This window comes from Cupressus sempervirens, chromosome 7 (genome assembly GCF_028749045.1).
Source record: "Cupressus sempervirens isolate cs-2001-9-10 chromosome 7, ASM2874904v1, whole genome shotgun sequence".
NCBI classification, from domain to species: domain Eukaryota; kingdom Viridiplantae; phylum Streptophyta; class Pinopsida; order Cupressales; family Cupressaceae; genus Cupressus; species Cupressus sempervirens.
Window position 1 is genome coordinate 589,433,558 of NC_143124.1, and position 22,464 is coordinate 589,456,021.

Sequence of the window (22,464 nt, forward strand, 5' to 3'; positions counted from 1 at the left end):
TAGCCGTAATTCTAGAGGGGGTGCTTTGCTCCCTCTCAAAATCATTACTTGACCAGCACTCCCTAATGAACATTACCAAATCATGTAATAATCCTTTTAAGATTATCAACAACGACACCAATGACCCTGCTGGTTCCCAAAACCGCAGATTGGAATCCTATGAGCCTTGCCTGCTCGATGCTGGGATATCCAACTGGTCTAAGGCCAACTTGACGAGATTGATCAATGTGATCCAAATCCCCTGCACTTCCGGCTCTGCAAAACTGAGGCGAGTGTACTTGATCCTGGACAACAACCTTACATCCAAGATGCTTAAAGTAGATCGGTTAGAACATGAATACAATGAAAGTTTTCCTAATGGCAAGAATTATAGAAAACTTCAAATTTGTGAATTAAGAATTAAGAATAATATAAGAATATATGAGAGTTTTTTAAATAAAAGTGATTATTATAGATGATTGCACCAAATGAACATATTATTTCCTCAATGGAAAGAAATGAAACAATTACCAGCATATGGATTATGAATCAAGAATAAAAGACCGGTGCTTAATTAAATGGGCAATCAAAGTCAATACTATAAGTTGACACGTACAACTTTATAAAGTCTAATATATTTAAACTATAAACAATTTTAACAATTCAGAGGCAATGGATCAATTATATAAATGCAATTTTAAACCAGTCTAGGATGCACTTTAACTCCTGCGGAGATAAACTAGACATAAATAGGGAAACAATTAAATATTTCACAATATCTATGTTTATCAAATTTAAAATGCAATAATGACCCAATCCACTTATCCGAATATTAAAATATCTATAGAAATTAATAAAAAACATTTATAAAGGACACAACTTAATAATAATTTAAAACTCTAATGCAAATAAATTAAATAGATATTTCTTACTAATCTAGAAATAAAATTATACTGGAGGCACTCCTTACGAATGATCCATCCAATACAATTCGACTCCAGAATGGCACAAGAATTCATTCAATAATCCACCATCCACAGGCTTAGTTCAAAAAATCATATCTTTGCAAATGAAAAATATAATATATCATAAGTGCATGAGATATGTATACATATTATAGGAATATGAATCGTCTCTATTGTGTCGTTTACATCTCATATTTATAAGAGGGCAAGAGATGTCGGTTGCTTTCCCCAAACTTTGCACCTCTTTAAAAAAACTAACCATTATTTAATATTTAATATGATTTTAATTATATTGGAGTATAACCAATGGTTTAATCTTTTCCATAGCCTATAACATCGGATGCCATCTCATTTATTCCCATGGATGCTTCCTCTGTGTGATTCCCATCTACCGAACAGAAATCCACGGGCTATATTCTACGATACTCAGTCATATCATTTGCATAGACCCCTCCTTCGTCACCCATCACTCAAGCTCTTGACCTCCCTTTCACTTGCGTGTATGCTCATGACCCTGCAATAGACATGCCATACACTAGGAAAATCCTTTATAAAGATTTGTAAATGCTATTATTCATGGATGAAGAGCAATCTCTAACGGCTACTAAAGGTGACATAATTATTCCTTGCTACTGACATCCACAAATCCTTCTCTATGCTGACTGGGCGAAGATTATTCTTCAAGGATCTCCCGACCAAGTTATTAAATGTTAACTTTGACACAGCGCATGAGTTGTTCAATATTATAAATTTAATACGGTTTGTGTTATCTTTAGCAAGGCTCCTTTCACGCTAACTATGGCTTTCGCATCTGCTTCATACATCTAATGACTCCTCTAGAATGGACAATGTGTTTGGGCTAGATTGTTATCGCTAATCATCTCTTTCTTGAATTAGAGTGACCTTTTATTGCGCGGCACCAGCAGGAGAAATGGTGGATGTAATGTTTGACTTATTGATTTGATGTCACATCTTCTATTATGTCCATTCGGGTGTTGTTGTCAAGAATGTTGAGAAGTCCGGCTATCCCTATTTTCTTGCAATTTGTGTTTCAATACAACCAGACACTTGAACTTGCACTGGAGTGTCGTCTCAATCCCTCAGCCTGAAACTAGATCAAGATCAATAGCATTCCTTATAAATGTTGTTCTGATTGACTTTCATTTTGGAATTTGCTTGGTCTCAGTTGTCACCAAATGCGAAGGATTGTCATATGTCATGTTATCCATTCCAGAACCATGTCAAAGATATGTTAATTGATCCTGTACAAAGTGTTGGGAGCAGAAGTGGTGTTGTAATATTGTCAAGATGTTTCTCTATTACATTTGGTGCAGCAATTGCCGGCCGCATCCAAATTTTTTCTAGATATACATAGTTAGACCTCTTTCCAACTAGTCTTAGAGATTTTTGTAGAAGATGCCCTCTCAGTTTTGCTCTTCAAGTTCTCAAGATAAGTGTACTCTCTCTTTTGCTATCAATAACTTTCTTTCTGCCACTCCTGTTGAGTTTCTTCATAATCGCTGCTGAAGCACTCTTGAACTTTCATCTCTTTTTGTTCTTATTTAGATAAAGATCTTCTGCATCAAGAATAATCCTCCTCTATACATAACTGAACTGTCTTTGATAATCTTCATATGTGTACCATTCACCACCTATTGTGTGTTAGATTTTCATTTATTTCTGGATTAGGAGAAACATCCTGTAGACAGCAGAAATACGTCTTACTATATAACTTTCAGTTATGGATGTAAAGAGATCATTTAATGCCAACAATTTTATCTGGTATGCTACAACTACCATAATTGGATTGATTTCAGTGTATTGCAGCATAACACTAATAGTGGGTTAGATCTACATAGTTTTCCCAGTTTGATTGTTGTTCCAAGTTCTTTAAATCTGAAGCCCTCTTAAGACCTTTAATTGCTGCTTATATCTGTAGCTTATATCAAAGTTATATCAGATTTTTATCTTCAGTTCTATAAATCATGAATGGAGGCCTGGATTTTTGCCAAAAAATAAGGCTCCACTAGTGGCTCTTGTTGGGGACATATGCCCCTTGCGGGCATAGTGAGAATTCCAGCTATCTCTGGAAGAGCAGACTGAGCATCCATGCTTAACACGATGCACAGTGAAATTGGGTGGTCCCAAGCCCCCCACAAAAGTGAACAATACTTCTTTCCTCTATCGAACACCCAATTCTGATTGTGTAACACTTTGAACCTGCTGAATATGGTATTATATTGTTCCTTAATAAAATCCAATCCATTAACAAGTGTTAGAAAACAATCATTACATAACATGTGCATTTCATTCATCACTTGTCTTGACTTAAATCCTACCATTGCTTTATCAACAAGATCACTTGAAAAGAAATAAATTTCAATGTCATTTGATCCTAACATTTGATCTCTTACTTCATTGATTTGATTAATATACATAAAAGAAAAATCCTGAAAAGCAAGACGAAAACTTGAAAGCGATTCCTTAAGCAATATTATTAACAAATATTATTATAGAGTCTCCAGGGATACTTACCTTGGTATGCTTCTCACACTTCTTACCTGTATCAAATGTGTCATCTTCATGAACAGTACTCACTATCTCTACTTCGTGAATGCAATCCTTGCATCTAACTCTCGTTTAGCCTTTGATAGATCTTCAGGTGCAATGTGTTCCTCACTACGTAGAAAATCCCTTGGGTCAAACTTGTGATCAGTCATACAAGCATCCAAATTAGTTTTTTCTACACAACGTGCTTGATCTCCATACACTAGATGTTGTTCTTCATAACAGAAGGGCTTTGAAAACTGCCCACGATCAGCAACTATTACTCCTCTTTTATCAAAAATCTGACCAAACATGACAGTTGGAGAGTTTTCAGAATCACTCTCATATGTTTATACTTGCTGATCATAAGATGAACCAATACATATTTCATCTTCTAGTTGCATATCATGAGTTTTATCCACTTCAAAACTGTCATCAGGCATGCTATCTTCATTATAATGCTGATATACTTGATTTTGTGAAAGATCATCTTCAAACAATGGACTCAAGAATATAAAGTGCTCAGGAATATTTTCATGAGAACCTTCATCTGAAACTCTCTCATGCTCATATATTACATGTTGTTCTACTTCATCTTCATAAGATATTATGTCCAGATTTTCTATTGTTTCATTGTATAAAAGATCTGAAATGATTTGGAAGTCCCCTTTGGATGCATCTTCTTCTTTTTCCCAAATGCTCACATTCTCCTCAAGATCCAAAAATGTATAAATGTTATTTTCTTTGTTCTTTTCTGCTAATCCATCATATATGGGATTTGAACATTCTTTGGAATTATATCCAAATAGATCCCTTTCTATACTCGGACCACAATACTCATCTTCAACAAACATGTCATCCTTTTGAGAAATGTATGCCCCTTTTGGTTCATTGGTTTCCTCATCATGAAAGTTATATGGATTTGACAAGATGAATGAATTTTCTTGTTCATTAAATGTTTCATAGGACACATCAATTTGTTTTTCCTCGTCTATGGGAAGAAAAATTTGACCACCCCTTTTGACATACTTCTGATATTCCATATCTAACAAAGTCGAAATCTCATCCACACTGAGAGAATCCTCTTCATCATTTCCATTTTCTTCACAATCTAATTCCTTACCGGTCTCATCATGATCGGATTCTTCTTCGGTTGGATCCAAAATTTCTTCTACACTCGAATCTGAAACATCATTATACTCTTCTATTACTTTAGTATCCTTTTCTTCATCTTTAATAGCTTGATCCCATATCTGAAGAAGAAGCTTCACATCAAGGTCCTCTGGTGAGATTCTCAACTTAACAATTTTGTTCAGAAATTCCTTGCAAGGAGGTTTGAGGTTTGACGGAATCTCATGATAAGTGTTCATCACTCTCAAAAACAAATGTGTTGAAGTCTTGCCTTCATAACTTTCCAAATTGTAAAAATCTCAAAAACAAATGTGTTGAAGTCTTGCCTTCATATCTTTCCAAATTGTAAAAGGCGTAAAGTGGAGACATGTCAGGATCCTCTTCTATGTTGCAACTTTGATTTTCATCTTGTTCATAACACACGTCATCTTCCTCGCTTGTATCAGGAAATTCATATAGGAACCATTGTTCAAATTGTTTCCAGGATGAGATGCATTGTGTGGGTAGTGATTCATATGCCTATCTTCCATTGTTCTTCAAAGTCTTCGCAAATAATTTCATTACTTGATCTTCCACACAAATCTCATAATCTTCTATAAATATATAGACTGCATCCAAATGTCGAATTGCCGATTCATCCCATTCTCCATGGAACTTTGGTACCAGTTGTGAAAGCTTTGAAGATAACTTGCTAGGTTCATATAACAATTGCTAAAATCCAATGGCCTGATGCCATCTGGAACAAAAGGCTTTCTCTGAAATGATCAATGCATTTGAAAAACTATCTACAATTTCCTTCTGAGTCTACTCCCTCAGCAGAGTCATTGATGATTCAGGCACTACGTTTGTTAAGGTATCAATCAAAATACAATAGAGTCGCCACCTCCAAATGGAGGAAATCAATAATCTTCAAGAATCTGAGCTCTTCCTTCCAACAAAGTATACTTCACCAAAGATTGAATCTGCAGAAAAAGCTTAAAGAACAAAATACAATGCTTCTACAAGATCAAATCTTTATAAAGCAATTTCAGATTTATACAAAAAATTATGAAAGATTGAAATCTTCAAGAAAATTAAATGCACTGTAAAAAAACTTATCAAAATGTTTTAAGAAATTAAATAGAATCTAACTCTTACTATTCTGCAATCAAAAACTCTTAGGGTTTATTTTGCAACTCTCCCCAGTAGAGTCGCAAATCTATTGGTTCCCAAAACTGCAGATTGGAATCCTACGAGCCTTGCCTGATCGATGCTGGGATATCCAACCGGTCTAAGGCCAACTTGACGGGATTGATCAATGTGATCCAAATCCCCTGTGCTTCTGGCTCTGCAAAACCGAGGCGGGTGTACCTGATCTTGGACAACAACCTTATATCCAAGATGCTTAAAGCAAATCAGTTAGAACACGAATACAATGAAAGTTTTCCTAATGACAAGAATTATAGAAAACTTCAAATTTGTGAATTACAAAAGAATATATGAGAGTTTTTTAAATAAAAGTGATTATTATAGATGATTGCAACAAAAAGAATATCTTATTTCCTCAATGGAAAGAAATGAAATAGTTGCCCGCATATGGATTATGAATCGAGAATAAAAAACCAGTGCTTAATTAAATGGGCAATCAAAATCAATATTATAAATTGACACGTACAATTTTATAAAGTCTAATATATTTAAACTATAAACAATTTTAAAATTCAGAGGTGACGGATCAATTATATAAATGCAATTTTAAACTAGTCTAGAATGCACTTTAACTCCTGCAAAGACAAACTAGACATAAATAGGGAAACAATTAAATATTTCACAATATCTATGTTTATCAAATTTAAAATGCAATAATGACCCAATCCACTTATCCGAATATTTAAATATCTATAGAAATTAATAAAAACATTTATAAAGGACACGACTTAATAATAATTTAAAACTCTAATGCAAATAAATTAAATAGATATTTCTTACTGATCCGGAAATAAAATTATACTGGAGACACTCCTTACGGATGATCCATCCAATACAATGCAACTCCAGAATGGCACAAGAATTCATTCAATAATCCACCATCCACAGGCTTATTTCAAAATATCATTTCTTTGCAAATGAAAAATATAATATATATCATGAGTGCATAAGATATGCATAAATATTATAGGAATATGAATCGTCTCTATTGTGTCTTTTACATCTCATATTTATAAGAGGGCAAGAGACGTCGGTTGCTTTCCCCAAATTTTACACCTCTTCAAAAAAACTAACCATTATTAAATATTTAATATGATTTTAATTATATTGGAGTATAACCAATGGTTTAATCTTTTCCATAGCCTATAACATCGGATGCCATCTCATTTATTCCGGTGGATGCTTCTTCTGTGCGATTCCCATCTACCAAACAGCAATCCGCAGGCTATATTCTACGATACTCAGTCATATCATCTGCATAGACCCCTCCTTCGTCACCCATCACTCAAGCTCTCGACCTCCCTTTCACTTGCATGTATGCTCATGACTCTGCAATAGACACACCATACATTAGGAAAATTGTTTATAAGGTTTTGTAAATGCTATTACTCATGGATGAAGAGCAATCTCTGACGACTACTGGAGGTAACATAATTATTCCTTGCTACCGACATCCACAAATCCTTCTCTATGCTAACTGGGCAAAGATTATTCTTCAAGGAGCTCCCGACCAAGTTATTAAATGTTAACTTTGACCAAGCGCATGAGTTGTTCAATATTATAAATTTAATACGGTTTGTGTTATCTTTAGCAGGGCTCCTTTCACGCTAACTATGGCTTTCATACATCTGATGACTCCTCTAGAATGGACGATGTGTTTGGCCTAGATTGTTGTCGCTAATCGTCTCTTTCTTGAATTAAAGTGACCTTTTATTGTGTGACACCAGTAGGAGAAATGGTGGATGTAATGTTTTACTTTTTTATTCGATGTCTCATCTTCTATTATGTCCATTCGGGTGTTGTTGTCAAGAATGTTGAGAAGTCCGGCTATCCCTATTTTCCTGCAATTTGTGTTTCAATACAACCAGACACTTGAACTTGCACTGGAGTGCCGTCTCAATCCCTCAGCCTGAAACTAGATTAAGATCAATAGCATTCCTTATAAATGTTGTCCTGATTGACTCTCATTTTGGAATTTGCTTGGTCTTGGTTATCACCAGATGCGAAGGATTGCCATATGTCACTTTATCCATTCCAAAACCATGTCAAAGAAATGTTAATTGATCCTGTACAAAGTGTTGGAAGCGGAAGTGATGTTGTAATATTGTCAAGATGTTTCTCTATTACATTTGGTGCAGCAATTGCCGGCCACATCTGAAATTTTTCTGGATATACACAGTTATTCCCCTTTCCAACTAGTCTTAGAGATTTTTGTAGAAGATGCCCTCTCAGTTTTGCTCTTCAAGTTCTCAAGATAAATGTACTCTCTTTTGCTATCAATAACGTTCTTTCTGCCACTCCTGCTGAGTTTCTTCATAATCGCTGCTGAAGCACTCTTGAACTTTCATCTCTTTTTGTTCTTATTTAGATAAAGAACTTCTGCATCAAGAATAATCCTCCTCTGTACATAACTGAACTGTCTTTGGTAATCTTCATATGTGTACCATTCAACACCTATTGCGTGTTAGATTTTCATTTATTTCTGGATTAGGAGAAGCATCTTGTAGGCAGCAGAAATACGTCTTACTATATAACTGCCAGTTATGGATGTAAAGAGATCATTTAATGCCAACAATTTTATCTAGTATGCTGCAACTGCCATAATTGGATTGATTTCAGTGTACTGCAGCATAACACTAATAGTGGATTAGATCTACATAGTTTGCCCAGTTTGATTGTTGTTCCAAGTTCTTTAAATCTGAAGCCCTCTTAAGACCTCTAATTGCCGCTTATATCTGTAGCTTCTATCAAAGTTATCTCAGATTTTTATCTTCAGTTTTATACATCATGAATGGAGGCCTGGATTTTTGCCAAAAAATAAGGCTCCATCAGACCCCTCTATTTCAATACCGAACTAGGATAGTATTTGCAACTTTACTATCTCTCCACTACTTCCCAGCTTATGCTATTATGGTCTTTTGCTCCCTCCTACCTCTTTCTTCACTATTTGTATTGGTTTCTTGACCACATGTAGATGGTCCTAAGTAATATTGTATATTTGTTATTGGGTTCTCTTCCTAGTGCTTTCTATTATAATCTAATGGACTCTGGAATCCAACTGACCTACCTTTTTGACTATTCGAGGACAATGATATGATTTCCTTCATTATTTTTCTCTTTCTACTTTGTACTTCTCTTAAACAAGGCTTGTACTTGCTACACCTCAAGACCCAAAAAAAATTAGTGCACGGAATCAATATTCTTCATATTAATCTCAAGAGGCACCTCCTCTAGAATCTTAAAATAAGTTTTTCACTACTACTACAAGGATCAAATCATCCACATGTAGTGTCAAAACTAATTGATGAAGCTCAAATACAATTACTTATCAATATGTGATTAGTATGCATGTAGTACTTGCTTGAACCTATACAAAGCCTTCTTCAACTTGCATACATAGGTCTCTTACCAATGCACCCAAATTACCCCCCTCAGCTGATTGATATAACTTCTCCTCCTATCCTCTCATTCATAAAAGTTCTCTCTACATCCTTCTAAAAACAGACCACAAAAGCTGATTGATATAGCTTAGCCCAGTATCTTCTCATTCATAAAAGATGTCTCCACATCCTTTTAATAACAGACCACATAAAATTATTACACAAGGCATTATTATCTTGATAGAAGTGTATCTCCAAACTCACACAAAGGTCCCATCACTGTCAACTCCCTCTCTCTAGTAGGAACCCTTTTACAACAAATGTAGTCATACACTTCTATCTCTTCTCATCTACCACTTGCTTGACCTTGTAGAACCACCTAGAATCAAACACCATGAAGAAATAAGCCTTCATTGCTCATACTCCTTACCATGACTCCTACAATATCTAAGTGGTACATCTAGGCTTCTTGATTTTCCTAGAATATCTACTATATGCAAAAAAAACACCTGTAAAAGCATTCTATTAACCCTTATCACTACACATGAATCTCCTATGACTTGGAGGACCAAGCATCCTCATCAAGTTTTGTGTCTTGATTCGTGTTATTGAGATGGTGTAAAGTACTTAATTGAAGGTTGGGTCTCTCAATGCTCCATCATTAACATACCAATGACAAAATGGAGAAGGTTGTCTTGAGCCTAGATGGTAGCTCCTCCACTATTGAATCTTTTAAACTCCCTACAAACTATTGCTACTAATACCTACCCTTCCTCTTCTTTTGAGGACACTAACAAGCATAGTAGAGATTCTTATGGCCTTTGAAACACTTGATACGGTTCTTCCCCTATTGAGAAGAACTTATATTCTCCTTCAACTTCCTAGGTCCTTCATTCCTACCTTTTGTCATCTTCCCAAAAAAGTCTAGGTTCTTTCTTCCTCTTTGGCTGAAATACTCTCTAGTCCAATCTCTTTTGGATAAAATCAGTACAAAGCTTCTCAAAAGTGGGAGGCTTCTCTCAACACAAAAACCTCAAACATATGAATCCCATGATGGGGAGAACCCATTTATAGTTTTGGCAACCAACTCATCATCCTCTACCTTCAACCCAATAGAAACAAGTTGATCCTGAAGCTCAATGATCTTCATAAGAAAACTGGCTATTGTGTCTATATAGCTCATGTGTGTGTCATTGAGCTTGTTCACTGCTAACATCTTGCAGGAAATGTTCACAACCTGGTATAGACTGATCAGCACATCATATATCTCCTTAGTTATCTTCTGTACAATGTAAGAGATAAGAGATCAAATTATCCTTCACCAAACTTATTATGTTCAACCAATTGAACAAGGTCAATAGGAGTTGCAACTTCATCTGACAAGATTATAAAGATTAATCTACTCTAATAACATCTACAATCTGCATTTCAATGGCGTAGGCCTGGAAACAGCCTCTTAAAACTTGCACTCTAGAACTGAAACTAGTCATGCTAGCATTCTTTGCAAGACAACAAAAACAAACAAATCAGATGGAAATAACTCAGTCAACAACCTAAACAAGTGTGGAACAACAATCACTAGAGCACTTGGGGCATCCCACAAACTTGCACTCTAGAACTGACACTAGTCATGCTTGCATTCTCTGCGACACAACAAAAACAAACAAATCAGATGGAAATAACTCAGTCAACAACCTAAACAAGTGTGGAACAACAATCACTAAAGCACTTAGGGCATCCCATCCTACAACCTCCAGATCACATTTAATGTAATGTCCCCTTTTTGGGTTTTTGGGACATTAGAAAAGTTAAAGACATGTTTGTATAATATTAAAATCAACTTGGAAAGCGTGGACTCAAATTATAAAAGGTCAATTTAATATTATAAAGTGGGCTAAAAAGGACAAAGTGAGATAAGACGAAAGGCCAAGAAGGGAGTCGAAGAGTCACAGCAGTGAAGATAAAAGGAGATGAGACTCATTAATTTGGCATGCATGATTTATGATTCAGATTTCAGTTCTCTCTTGCTAGAGTTATTCAAGAAAGCTTCAGCTTTCAACCAATGTGAGGACGTAGCCCCTTGTGCCGAGGACGTAGCCCCTTGTGCCGGCAATCAATGGACACAAACTCATTGTCCGTGGAGACGTCAATTCAGGTGTCTCATATGCATAACAGCTTCTTCTCTTAGTGTTCCAATCTGACTGTAAAACTGTGTTTAAGATTGGATTTTGAATGTTGGTTATTGTATTGCTGTCGTATAATGCAGTAACATGTTTGAGGAATTTTATGAGAGTTTTCTGGTTTTATATTGTGGGTCTATAATGCATTTTTATATGCTTGAATCCTGAGTATCATTTTGAGAAAGAACGATTTAATATCTGTTGGAGTTTCTGCTGGTTTCTACTATGTCTTGTAATACATCTGCATATGTTTAGTTCTGAATATATTTTGAGGAAAAATCGAGTGAATATCCGGTTTGGGATATTTCATTTAACACTAAAGGAGAGGTATCACACCTGCTGAAATCCTCGCGCTCCCTTCAATATATGAATATGTTAATCTACAAAACACCTACTACTGAAATATAAATAGAAAAATATGCAAATCTTGAACTAATGTCTTCTCGTTGAATCTGAAAAGAAATACACACTGAAAGCTCCAAACTTAAAAATCTAAAATATTACAAAACATGTAGACTTTAAATAAGTTCACTACAAATCTAAGAGAACAAATGAGGTGTCAAATTAAGCTTACCAAACATCGTAGTTAAACTCAATTTTACTAATTGATGAACTAGTTTGACTAATAAATAGAATTAGACCCATTCTACAACTAACAACTCCAAATCAAATTAGTTGATACTAAGTTACATCAAACTCAAACTCATATCTCAAATAGTTAACTACCTGCACACAAACTTCAATTTGTTTATGTCATGGTTGTGCCATCACTGTGGGAACACACCCAAGCAACTCAATGTAAATACTTTAAAAAGATCCTCCCAGTCAAAAGGTTTCAAGCAGAGATTTGTTGAAGCAAAATGTACACATCTTTAAAAGGTGAATCCAACACTCCTTCATTTCCTAGTCCTTTGCACATAGGTCCTCAATGCATTTCTCCTTTACTATCACTTGCATGAGAGTTTATCATTAGCTTCTCTTGATTGTGGTCGCATGTCAGATTGCCCCATAGCCACTTTGGACTCCTTTGATTTTTGCACAAGTGCCATCTCGGATTTCTTTTGCTTCTCTTTCTATGCATCCTCAACCTTATCTCCCATTTCTTGCATTCCTTCCTCCACGACCAAAGGTTGGCTTGGTTGCCTTGGAGATCTCCACCCTAGGCTTCTCTACTTCTCCTTCCCCTGTAGCTTGAACACGTGGTTGTTGTGGTGATGGCAGTCATTGGGCTTGCATCCTTATTTTTATTCTTTTGCATGTTATCCGCTTCTTTTCTCTTTGTCCCACTCTTCAATTACCAACCTACTCCCAAGGCATTTCTTGTCTTTCTATGCAATGCTCTAACTTCCTTTTGCCTTTTCTTTTCTTCTTTGGCCTTTTGTTTTGGTTGCACTTCATTACTTCTAACTAGATTAAAATATTTTATCTTGGCCTTTCATTTTTGTCCTGCAGTTGGTGCCTTGGGTTTCTTATGAGGCTTTACCTTGTGTGTTTAGGTCACTTGTCTGCCTGCCATACACCTTCATTAACATTGATAGATCATCTGAAATACTTTCCTTATTTCCCAGCGATTTCAAATAATGGTCAATGAATGCTAGAATCAAGTTGCCCTATATTGTCACTCATGTTTAAAATCTCCCTTGGCCTACATGGGCAGCTTAAATATATCACATCATTGCTGCAGAGGATGGTGCCCATTTCTTGTCAGTCATCCTAATTAGTATGCAATGCACCATCACCATATATTCTCCAAAAACCTTGTACACATGCACAATATTGACGTGGTTGAGTTCATCAATCTCACAGCACTCTAGGGAAGTTTGCAACATCTCTGTGGTAGGCACATCTAATGGGTAATTCAAAAACGGTAGGTTGAAAGGTACAGACTATGATTTTCCTCCTTTCCTTCCTTTTGCTCAGTTTTCATTTCTACATCCTCCTCAAGATCTTCCAGGACAATTTTTGCCTGGTTCGGTACATTGCTCACTTTCATCTTTCTTTGTCACTAGCATATTCTTCAACCATGCAAAATTAGTTCGTATCTCTTTTTGTGCTTCAATCTCAATTTGTATTATTCTAATTCGAACTGTACTCCAATTTATACCTTTTTTCAAATCCGAACTCCTCTCCATCGAATGTATACAACTTTCCCACCAACTAAAACTTGTTGCAACCTAGTGTGTTCTTCATTTCTTTTATACACTTCCCTTCTATGCAACCTCCATGCCTTATGTTGATAGACCCCACTTTCCTTGCACTTTTGGTCTCACAGTTTGTTGGTGATCCAAGCCACATTATACAATTCTAGAGGACACATAACAAAGGCTGACCCTAGGGAAAAAAATTGGCTGAAGCAACCAAGAGGGATTCATTGTCAAACTACAAAACCAAACTCTTCTAAGAAGAGTGCACAATGTCATAAACCCAACCCAATGTTGGGAAGACAAAAAAAGACAATCGTTTTGCTATGTAAGACTTCACGATTTCACCTCATTGCTCATCTCTTATAGTCATCCAACGGCACATGAAAGATTGGGAAATACATAGCTGGCACCTAATATTAACATCAGCCAGTTTGAAGACTTAGTCAACCAAAATTTAGGTGGGACTCAAGGATATTAGTGATCAGAATCAAAGACTTAATGAAAACTATAAATGATCAGTTAAGACATAAGGAGTTTTAGTTAATTAACAACTCAAGAGATGCATCTCCCAAGTGGTACCTCTCCCTATTGAGAAAAGGATATAAATAGAGAAGCAAAACACATTTCAGACAGCATCATTGGCTGAAGGATAAACAGTTAAAATCAATTCTGAAAAGAAAACCAAACCCTCTGACATATACAAATATAGTTGTAAGAACAGATCTTGTGCTGCAGTATGGGAGCCATCCTCACATAATAAAAATAGTACTCTGTACATCTGCTTCTAATTTGCTGGTTGTTTTTTCTTATTCGCTGATGTTTATCTATAGAGAAAGGGTCATTTGATCTGTGTGTATCTGATTGTTCCTAAATAGCTAAAGATGATTGGGTCTTTCTTATATACTTTTTTAAGAATTAATGTGCATTTATTTATGATTTTCTAACATAAGCATGCTTTCTGAAGAACTACTGTATGTTTGTAATCTAATAGACATATTTATCGCTTAAGTAGAAATCGAAAATATAGGAAATATATATATACATATTTATGTGATTATATGCATATTATACTGACTGCCTGCTGTGTTTATCCCTGATAGAGTGTCTGAGGGAATCTACAAGTAGGGGAAGGTCACCCTCTAAGCATGCTGCCTCGTGGCATAAGATTGGGGAGTCCGATGGACCTAAAGGGGGACAAAGGGGACTGCTTTTGGGCTTAGAAGGGATGGCCTTTCTGGACACCTTATTGTGAATAAAGAACATGAATGATTAAACAGAAAGAGAGGACCGCCTGGACCATCTTGTGATCAGTCTATATCACATTGTGAAACAATATCGAGACTCAAGAATCAAAACAAGCAAAGACCTAAACAAAAATTTAACTCTGGAAACTATTCAATCTAGCTGATAACTCACCTGTAAAAGAACTCAATGAATTCAGGATACATCAAATAGAAGACAAGTTTCTTCAAGACCATGAATGATCTACAACAGTCCATGATTATATTGAAAATATTTTACATCGGAAAACAGAACACTAATCAATATTATCACTAAGCCATAAAATATGTCTTCAGAAGCATCACAAAGACTTTCAAGAAATATAGTACTGTCCAAAGCAAACCCCCCCCCCCCAATGGTTGGTGTTTGCTTACAATACTCTGCCAAAATTTTCACAAATTTTCAATATTCCCTATCATATTCCTGACTGTAAATAGTTCTCCTTAAGAAACCTCCCTTATACACCTAGAACACAAGAAACCAATCTGAAAGATCCCTGATGTCTAACCCTCTTTTGTAACTTTGGGTGAAAAGCTTCAATTTATCATGTTGGAACAGTGCCTGCCCATGGGTGATTGACACATCTTCAACTCATTATAACAGAAATTGAAGCCAATATAAACCTCCCCCTGGCTTAAACATGCAAAGACAGCCACTTCTAAGACCCGTGTCTGCAGGTTGTGGCCATATCACCGAAAAATGTTTGCAGAGCTTTAGCACGTATTGATAAATAAATCATATCAGACAAGCAGAAAAGGGAAAAGCTAGGGCAGTAACTTTTTAAAAAATGTAGCTAGAATAACATACTCAAAATACATTTACACAAGCAGATAAATATATACATCTAAAGATAACAACAAAAGAAAATAATGGTCTCATGTTTTGCAGATTCAAATAACTATCTTACTCCAGTCCTTTGTTGATTCAGTCCTCCACTGGCTGCAATCATTAAGTATCGCTTGGACTTTGTATCAACTGTAGCAGCTGTAAACCAAAACATATTATCAATCTATGGGAGGTGTGCACTCACTATCTCAAAGAATAACCAGCATTAAAAAAATATCATGTTGACTATTACTCTATGCATACGAAACAGATGAAATCCAACCTCTTTGTGAATTTGCTTATTTTTATTTGTTTATCAATAAGGGGCCAAGGCTGATAGTTGTGAATTTTTTTGTTAATAAGAAAATCTGATTTTATTACACAGCCCCAGGAAGGACACAGAATCCACAGAGTTACTACCTATTTGTTGCTTACAATAGCTGAATAGCTAGAGCATCCATCCACCAGCTAAGGGATAACTGCTTGTGTTGCCAACATTTGTGATTCTAATGTACTTGAGTTGTGCAATAAATTCTTTAAGTAAATATGGCTCTTGTAGCTTTGTAAATTTTCTGACCAAAAACCCAAAATGGGTCTGTTAACCACCAAATATTTTGAGTTTTTTCCAAAGTCTGAGTTGGGATGTGCAAGAAACAAAAATGCAGTACCATGGACACCATTGCCAAAAGGCAACAGTGCAGGTAATGGATGTGCAATCTGAAGCAATAGCATGTGCAGAGTCACAGAATGCATGTGGTACTTGCACCCCAGAGCAAGAAAGACTGCCTCCAGAGCCAAGATTGCCCCACAAAAATCATGGAGGTGGATTTAACTACTTCAAAATATGATATATGATTCAAGCACAATTTTCTTGAGAGATCAGGACCAAAATCCTAACAGAGAGAGGTTAGGCCTCATGGTATTATTCACTTCCACTTCCAACAATATGGTAATTCTATTTATTGTTGGCTATTGGCATAGGTAGCAGTTGGAGCAGGCTAGTATTGGTTACTGTTGTTATTGCAGATGTAACATTCCTGCACATGTGATCTCAATATGTGAGGGAATTTTAGCACTGCGGTTGTCCAAGAAAAAAAAATTAGAGTTGATAGTGGCAAGTCATAAGAAACCTTAGCAACCAGGTCGGACCATCAATTGACAGAAACGAAAGAAAATTATCTATTTATGATTGGACCATGGAGCTATCCAATCCTTTGATTGTTGTGGCAATGAATATGATTCAATACAAGAGATTTCGAGAATAGGGGCCAGGTGTTCCATTTGTTCCGAACAGCAGTAAATACAATATATAAGGTGGATTATGATAGGTAAGTCATGAATCTCATTATGTTTCTAATCCTGTTAATTCAAGTTTATGATGGTTAGTTATATGGTTATAGCATGTTTCCATGATATGGTATCCATAAAACTGTCCCAGTTTATACCTGCACAAAAACATGGTAAGATCTGTGTGCAAACAAGCTAAGATGCAGAGTCAGAATACTGTGCATACATAAGGATGTTCAGTGTCTGTACTGTGCAATGAGTGAGCTCTACCTGGCACGACTGTTATAGCATTGAATGTTTGAGCTATTATTCTATATAAAAGAAGTTGTAACTGGAAACAGCAATAATGGTTGGAAGGCCTTGCAAAGAAAAAACTGTCCATTTAAATTTCCTGAGGGCATAACGCTTGGTGATAAGTCCCTCTTTATTTGAAAGCAATATAATATAGGCAAAGAAGGGTTATAAGGTTTATTGGCACCACTAGTATGCAGTAATTAAGAGTATTTATGAGCCATGAGACCATATCCTCACCGTCTAGTACTCCTAAATTCCTTGGTTTTGTGCTGGGATATGGCTACTCAAATATAAAACCTATCGTGCAGCCATGACCACGCATCCAATCTTAAGCAAGTTAAAACCTTTATTGATTTTGAATAGAACATTATAGAATGAGCATCTCATATAAAAAAAATCGTCAGTAAGCATCATATGATATCACTTCTCATTACCATATTTATAAATAAGTGTCCTCTGATTTATTATACCAGCATGAACTATCATTATATCATAAATGTTCACTTGAAAAAGCAAAGAAAGAGGTAGGAGTAATATATCAAACCAAAAGGACATAGGATGTCAACCTTCATCTCATTAAGGGAGCCCCAATTCCTGCATATATTTGCCCTAGTCATATATCTGACCTCTATTCCTTTACAAGGTAACCATTGTAGATGGATTGATTCCCTTTCGACTAAGTTGCACAGGTACCTCCCTCCCCCCCCTCCAGACACAGAAAAGTTCAAACCAGTTCGAACTTTGGGTCCCGTTCGAACTTGGTTCGACCAAGGTGTGATTTTTGCAATCCTCGTTCGATCTAGTTCAAACTGGGTTCGAACCCGGGTGAACCACCTTGAAAAGTTTGAACCCGCAACGAACTGGGCCCCACAGACGGTTGGAAAAGTGTTTTATGAGCAATTTTTAAATTTTTTTGGCGTCCATAAAACCTAAAAGTTGTATTAATTGGTTTTGTCATTTTATGTTTCTAAACAAGTTATTTTGTCTTAAGGGAGAGCACATAAGTTTTTGAACAAGCATCTGGCTGTGCAAGGAGTTTGAAGATTGATTTGTTGGTGTTCTTCAAGTGTTTGTGCATCATTCATACACATTTACAAGCTTGCAATGGCTGGAAAAGGAAAGATCTTATTCCATTTGCTATTGTTTTTGTTCTAGTTTTTAACTTTTTTCATTTTTCCATTTCTCTTTCAATCTTCATATGTTCTTTTGAATCTTTTCCATTATTCCAAAATTTGCCATTTTCTTGCATATAAATTATGAACATGTATCTAATTTCTTGCCATAGGGAAAGGAATGTCATCTACCTCTTCATCAATTGGCAACATCGAACAAAGAATGGAACCCAACCTTGATTCTCCTCTATGGAAGTATGTAGACATTTTAAAACCCCTTCCAAGAGGTGGTGCATTCCATTGGAGATGTTGGGGATGTGGTGTAGAAAGAAATAGTTCTTATTATTGTGTGGTAGGTCATTTATGTGGTTAGACTGGAAGAGGAGTCAAGAAATGCCCTAGCCAAAAAGGTGCCCCTATACCAAATCAAACTATGTTAAAATATATTGAAGAGTATGAGGCAACAAAAGAGAGAGAAGGACACAAGGCAACAGAACACAGTAGCAATGCCAATAAAAGTAAAAGAGCAAAGTGAATGTAGCCGCCCCCCCCCCCCCCCCCCAAAATGTTGTAGTACAAGACCACCCCTTCTTTAGTACCACAACGGACACTGACATTGAATTTGTCCCCGTTGTACACAAAAGAAAGGGACCACTAGAAACTGCTTTTCAAAATTAGGGCCGAAAAATTGCTGACATTAAGGTGGGAAGGTGCCTGTATGCAAATGGGTTGTCCTTTAATGTTTGTCCACTCTCCATTTTGGAAGGACATGTTGAGGGGTGCCAATGAAGCTCCAAAAGGGTATTGTGCCCCGGGTATGAGAAAGTGTGCACCACCTTGTTGGATGATGAGGTCCAACAGATTGAAAATCAATTAAAGCACATAAGGGACTCATGGGTTGAGATAGGGTTGACAATTGTTTCAAATGGCTAGAAGGATTCTAGAAACTGTCCCTTGATCAATGTCCCCTCGGTGTCCCCTAAAGGGGCAATGTTTCTGAAAGCGCTAAATTCTGAGAGCAAAGTAAAAGATGGGCCATTTATTGCTGATATCCTAATTGGGGCCATTGAACAAGTGGGTGCAAGAAACGTTGTCCAAGTCATAACGGACAACGCAAAGAATTGTAGAGCAGCAGGTTTGTTGGTTGAATCACGATATCAACATATCTTTTGGACACCTTGTGCAGTCCATTCACTCAATCTTATGCTACAAAATATTGGGAACCAAATTGAGTGGATCAAAACAATGTATGAAGAGGCTGAGGGCATACAAATGTTTGTCACAAACCACCACATGACTCAATCTCTTTTCAGGAACTACTCAAAATTGGAACTATTGAAGGTAAATAAACTTCAACTCAAGTTAGTATTTTACTTTTTAATATTTGACAATTTCTGATTTCATATTTTACTTGTGCAATGCGTATACTTTTCTAAAATATGTATCTAATAGTTCTTGTTTTTTTCTCTAATTTATGTCACAGGTTGTTGAGACCCATTTTGCATCACATATAATCGTCTTAAGATGACTTGTGCAAGTGAAAGATGCACTTCAAGGTACGGTAATCAGCCACAATTGAGGTGTATGGAAGCAAAAGAACACTGAAAGGGCAAACAAAATAAAGGATAGGCTATTGGCTAAGTCATGGTGGGAACGTGTGGAATATCTCCTTAAGATTACCGAGCCCATTATGAGCATGCCTAGGTACACTAACATAGATAGGCTTGCCTTGGAGAGATCTATGATGACATAGACTCAATGATTGAGAAGATCAAGCAAGTCATAAATGAGAAGGAGCAAGATCCGCAAGAGACCTTTTTCAAACAAGTGCAAATAATTATTAATGAAAGATGAAACAAAATGACCACTCCATTACATTTGCTTGCCTATGCCTTGACCCTCAAATACTATAGCTCACAATATTGTGATCTACCAGGAAGGTTGCCACCATATAGAGATATGGAAGTGTCTGATAGGTACTAGGCAGCATTTAGAAAAATATTTCCTAATGATGATATGAGAGATGTAATCATGGATGAGTTCATAGAGTTCGTCAATGCTAGAGGCCTACGTAATGATGTTCTTTGTCATCGGTTCTGTTGGTTCCCAAAACCACAGATTAGAATCCTACGAGCCTTGCCTGCTCGATGCTAGGATATCTAATCGGTTGTGGCCAACTTGACAGGATCAATCAATTCGATCTAAATCCTTTGTGCTTCTAGCTCTGCAAAACCAAGGCTTGTACACCTGATCCTGGACAACAAACTTGGATCCAAGACGTTTATAGCAAATAGATTCAATGCAAAGACAATTTCCCCAAATGGCAAGATTTTAAGGAAACTTCTGGATTGCTAATGGTGGGTATTAATCTTCGAAATACGATTACTATAATAAACTTGTGAATGCTAAAATAAGATTAAAAGTGAATTACTAAAACAAATAGATATCAAACCCTTAAAAGAAAAATATTAGAATATTGCCAACATATAGATTGAGAAATATGAGCGAACTAATGATTAGTACTGAAATTTAAAAGGGCGATAGAGTCAAAACCATAAGTTTTCACATACAACGTTATGATATTATGTATATTAAATCTATAAACAATTCAATTATTAGGATGCGTCAAATTATTTCGTTTTATGCGTATTTAAACCAGTCTATGATGTTTTCGCCCTTATATGGACAAAATAGATACAAATAAAGAAAACAATAATAATATTTCACAATATTTGTATTTGTCGAGTTTAAATAGCAATGAGCAATTTAATCCACTTATCCTAATAGCAGATTATAAATAGAAAATAAAAAATGATCATAAAGGACGAACAATACAGTAATTTAACTTTAAAGCAAATAAAAATCTTAATGATTATACTGTGGAGAAATTCGTGTTGAAGACACTCGAATGTTGATGCTCGACTCAACACAATTTCATATCACACAATATCGAAATATATGCCCAATAGTTTCAATATCCAACAGCTTGGTTAAAACTTCAATCTTTTCAAGGAAGGAATTTCAAAATCGTATAAGCTTCAAGAATGCAGAGAGTTTTTAAAAATATAATGAATGGTGGTTTTGTCTGATTTTTCATCATATATTTATAAAGGGCTGAAGGGTGTCGGTTATATTTCCAAACCTTGCACCTCTTCATTAAAACTAATCAATACTTATGCTTTAAATTACATTGAATATAAATCGGTGGTTAATCTTTTCTACGGTTTATAGAGTCGGAAACCATTTCATTCACTCCCGTGGGCGCCTCTTCAAACTTTCGATTTCCTCATCCTTCTGCGTATATCTTGAGAGTGGCCTTTGGTGGTTTGAGACTGATTTAATACAGTCATTCCTCTTTCACAAATGCTCCAGCTCTTTAACAGCATCGCAAATGAACTCCTATCGCATAAGCAAGCTCCAATAAACGCATCACAGACCTACATCAAACACATAACATAAGATTAATAATGAATAAGACAGATCCATTGTTCATGTGATTTTGGAGAGTATTTCCTCTAAGATTTTAATAATAGTGTGAGGCAACAAAAAACGTGTAGGATGTGGAACTCTTCAATGAAGACAAAATCAGGCATATGTTTCATGTTATTTGCAACACAAAATTAATCTTCTACCATCGGTTCCTCCTCGTATTTGACCTGCGGTTATTTCAATTGATCGATGCTTATCTTTTGTTGATGTTCAATCTTCATCTCTTTATGTTTGTAACCTGTCGTCTTTGTCCTTTCCAGAAACATCATTATCGTTATTGCATCCTTTTATCACCATCGGATTGCTGTAGTCACTGCACTTTATCTCTATAGATGTTATGATATATATACACCTGACAATATCGTCTTTTCTTACCTTCAAAATATCTGAGGCTGTAGAGTTGAATATCACGGGTAATGCTTTTCCTGCGAAGACTAATAAGATTGGAATTTCACGCCTCCATAATCTGAAACACATTTCTAACTTTTACGGCACATGGTAGCTCTATATATGCACAGGGCATTTGATTGTTTTAGGTATCTAAAGCATATATTCCAATCAATTTTTGCCTTGACTTCTGCAAATTTCTGAATATCACCATCGCACCTAGAGATGTGTATATCTTTGATGTTTTATTTCATTCCTTACTCCTTGGTTGTGAA

General features: G+C 36.0%; 1 protein-coding gene across 2 annotated transcripts in view; it reads right to left on the reverse strand.

Moving 5' to 3' along the window:
• Nucleotides 1–22,464, reverse strand: part of LOC149548126 (O-fucosyltransferase 6-like) — a 142,528-nt gene that overhangs the window by 91,549 nt on the left and 28,515 nt on the right. For both annotated transcript variants that reach the window (XM_089792155.1, XM_089792156.1), the window contains exon 4: nt 15,703–15,779. In XM_089792155.1, the coding sequence (XP_089648281.1) occupies nt 15,703–15,779 (77 nt within the window). The remainder of the gene's footprint in view (nt 1–15,702; nt 15,780–22,464) is intronic.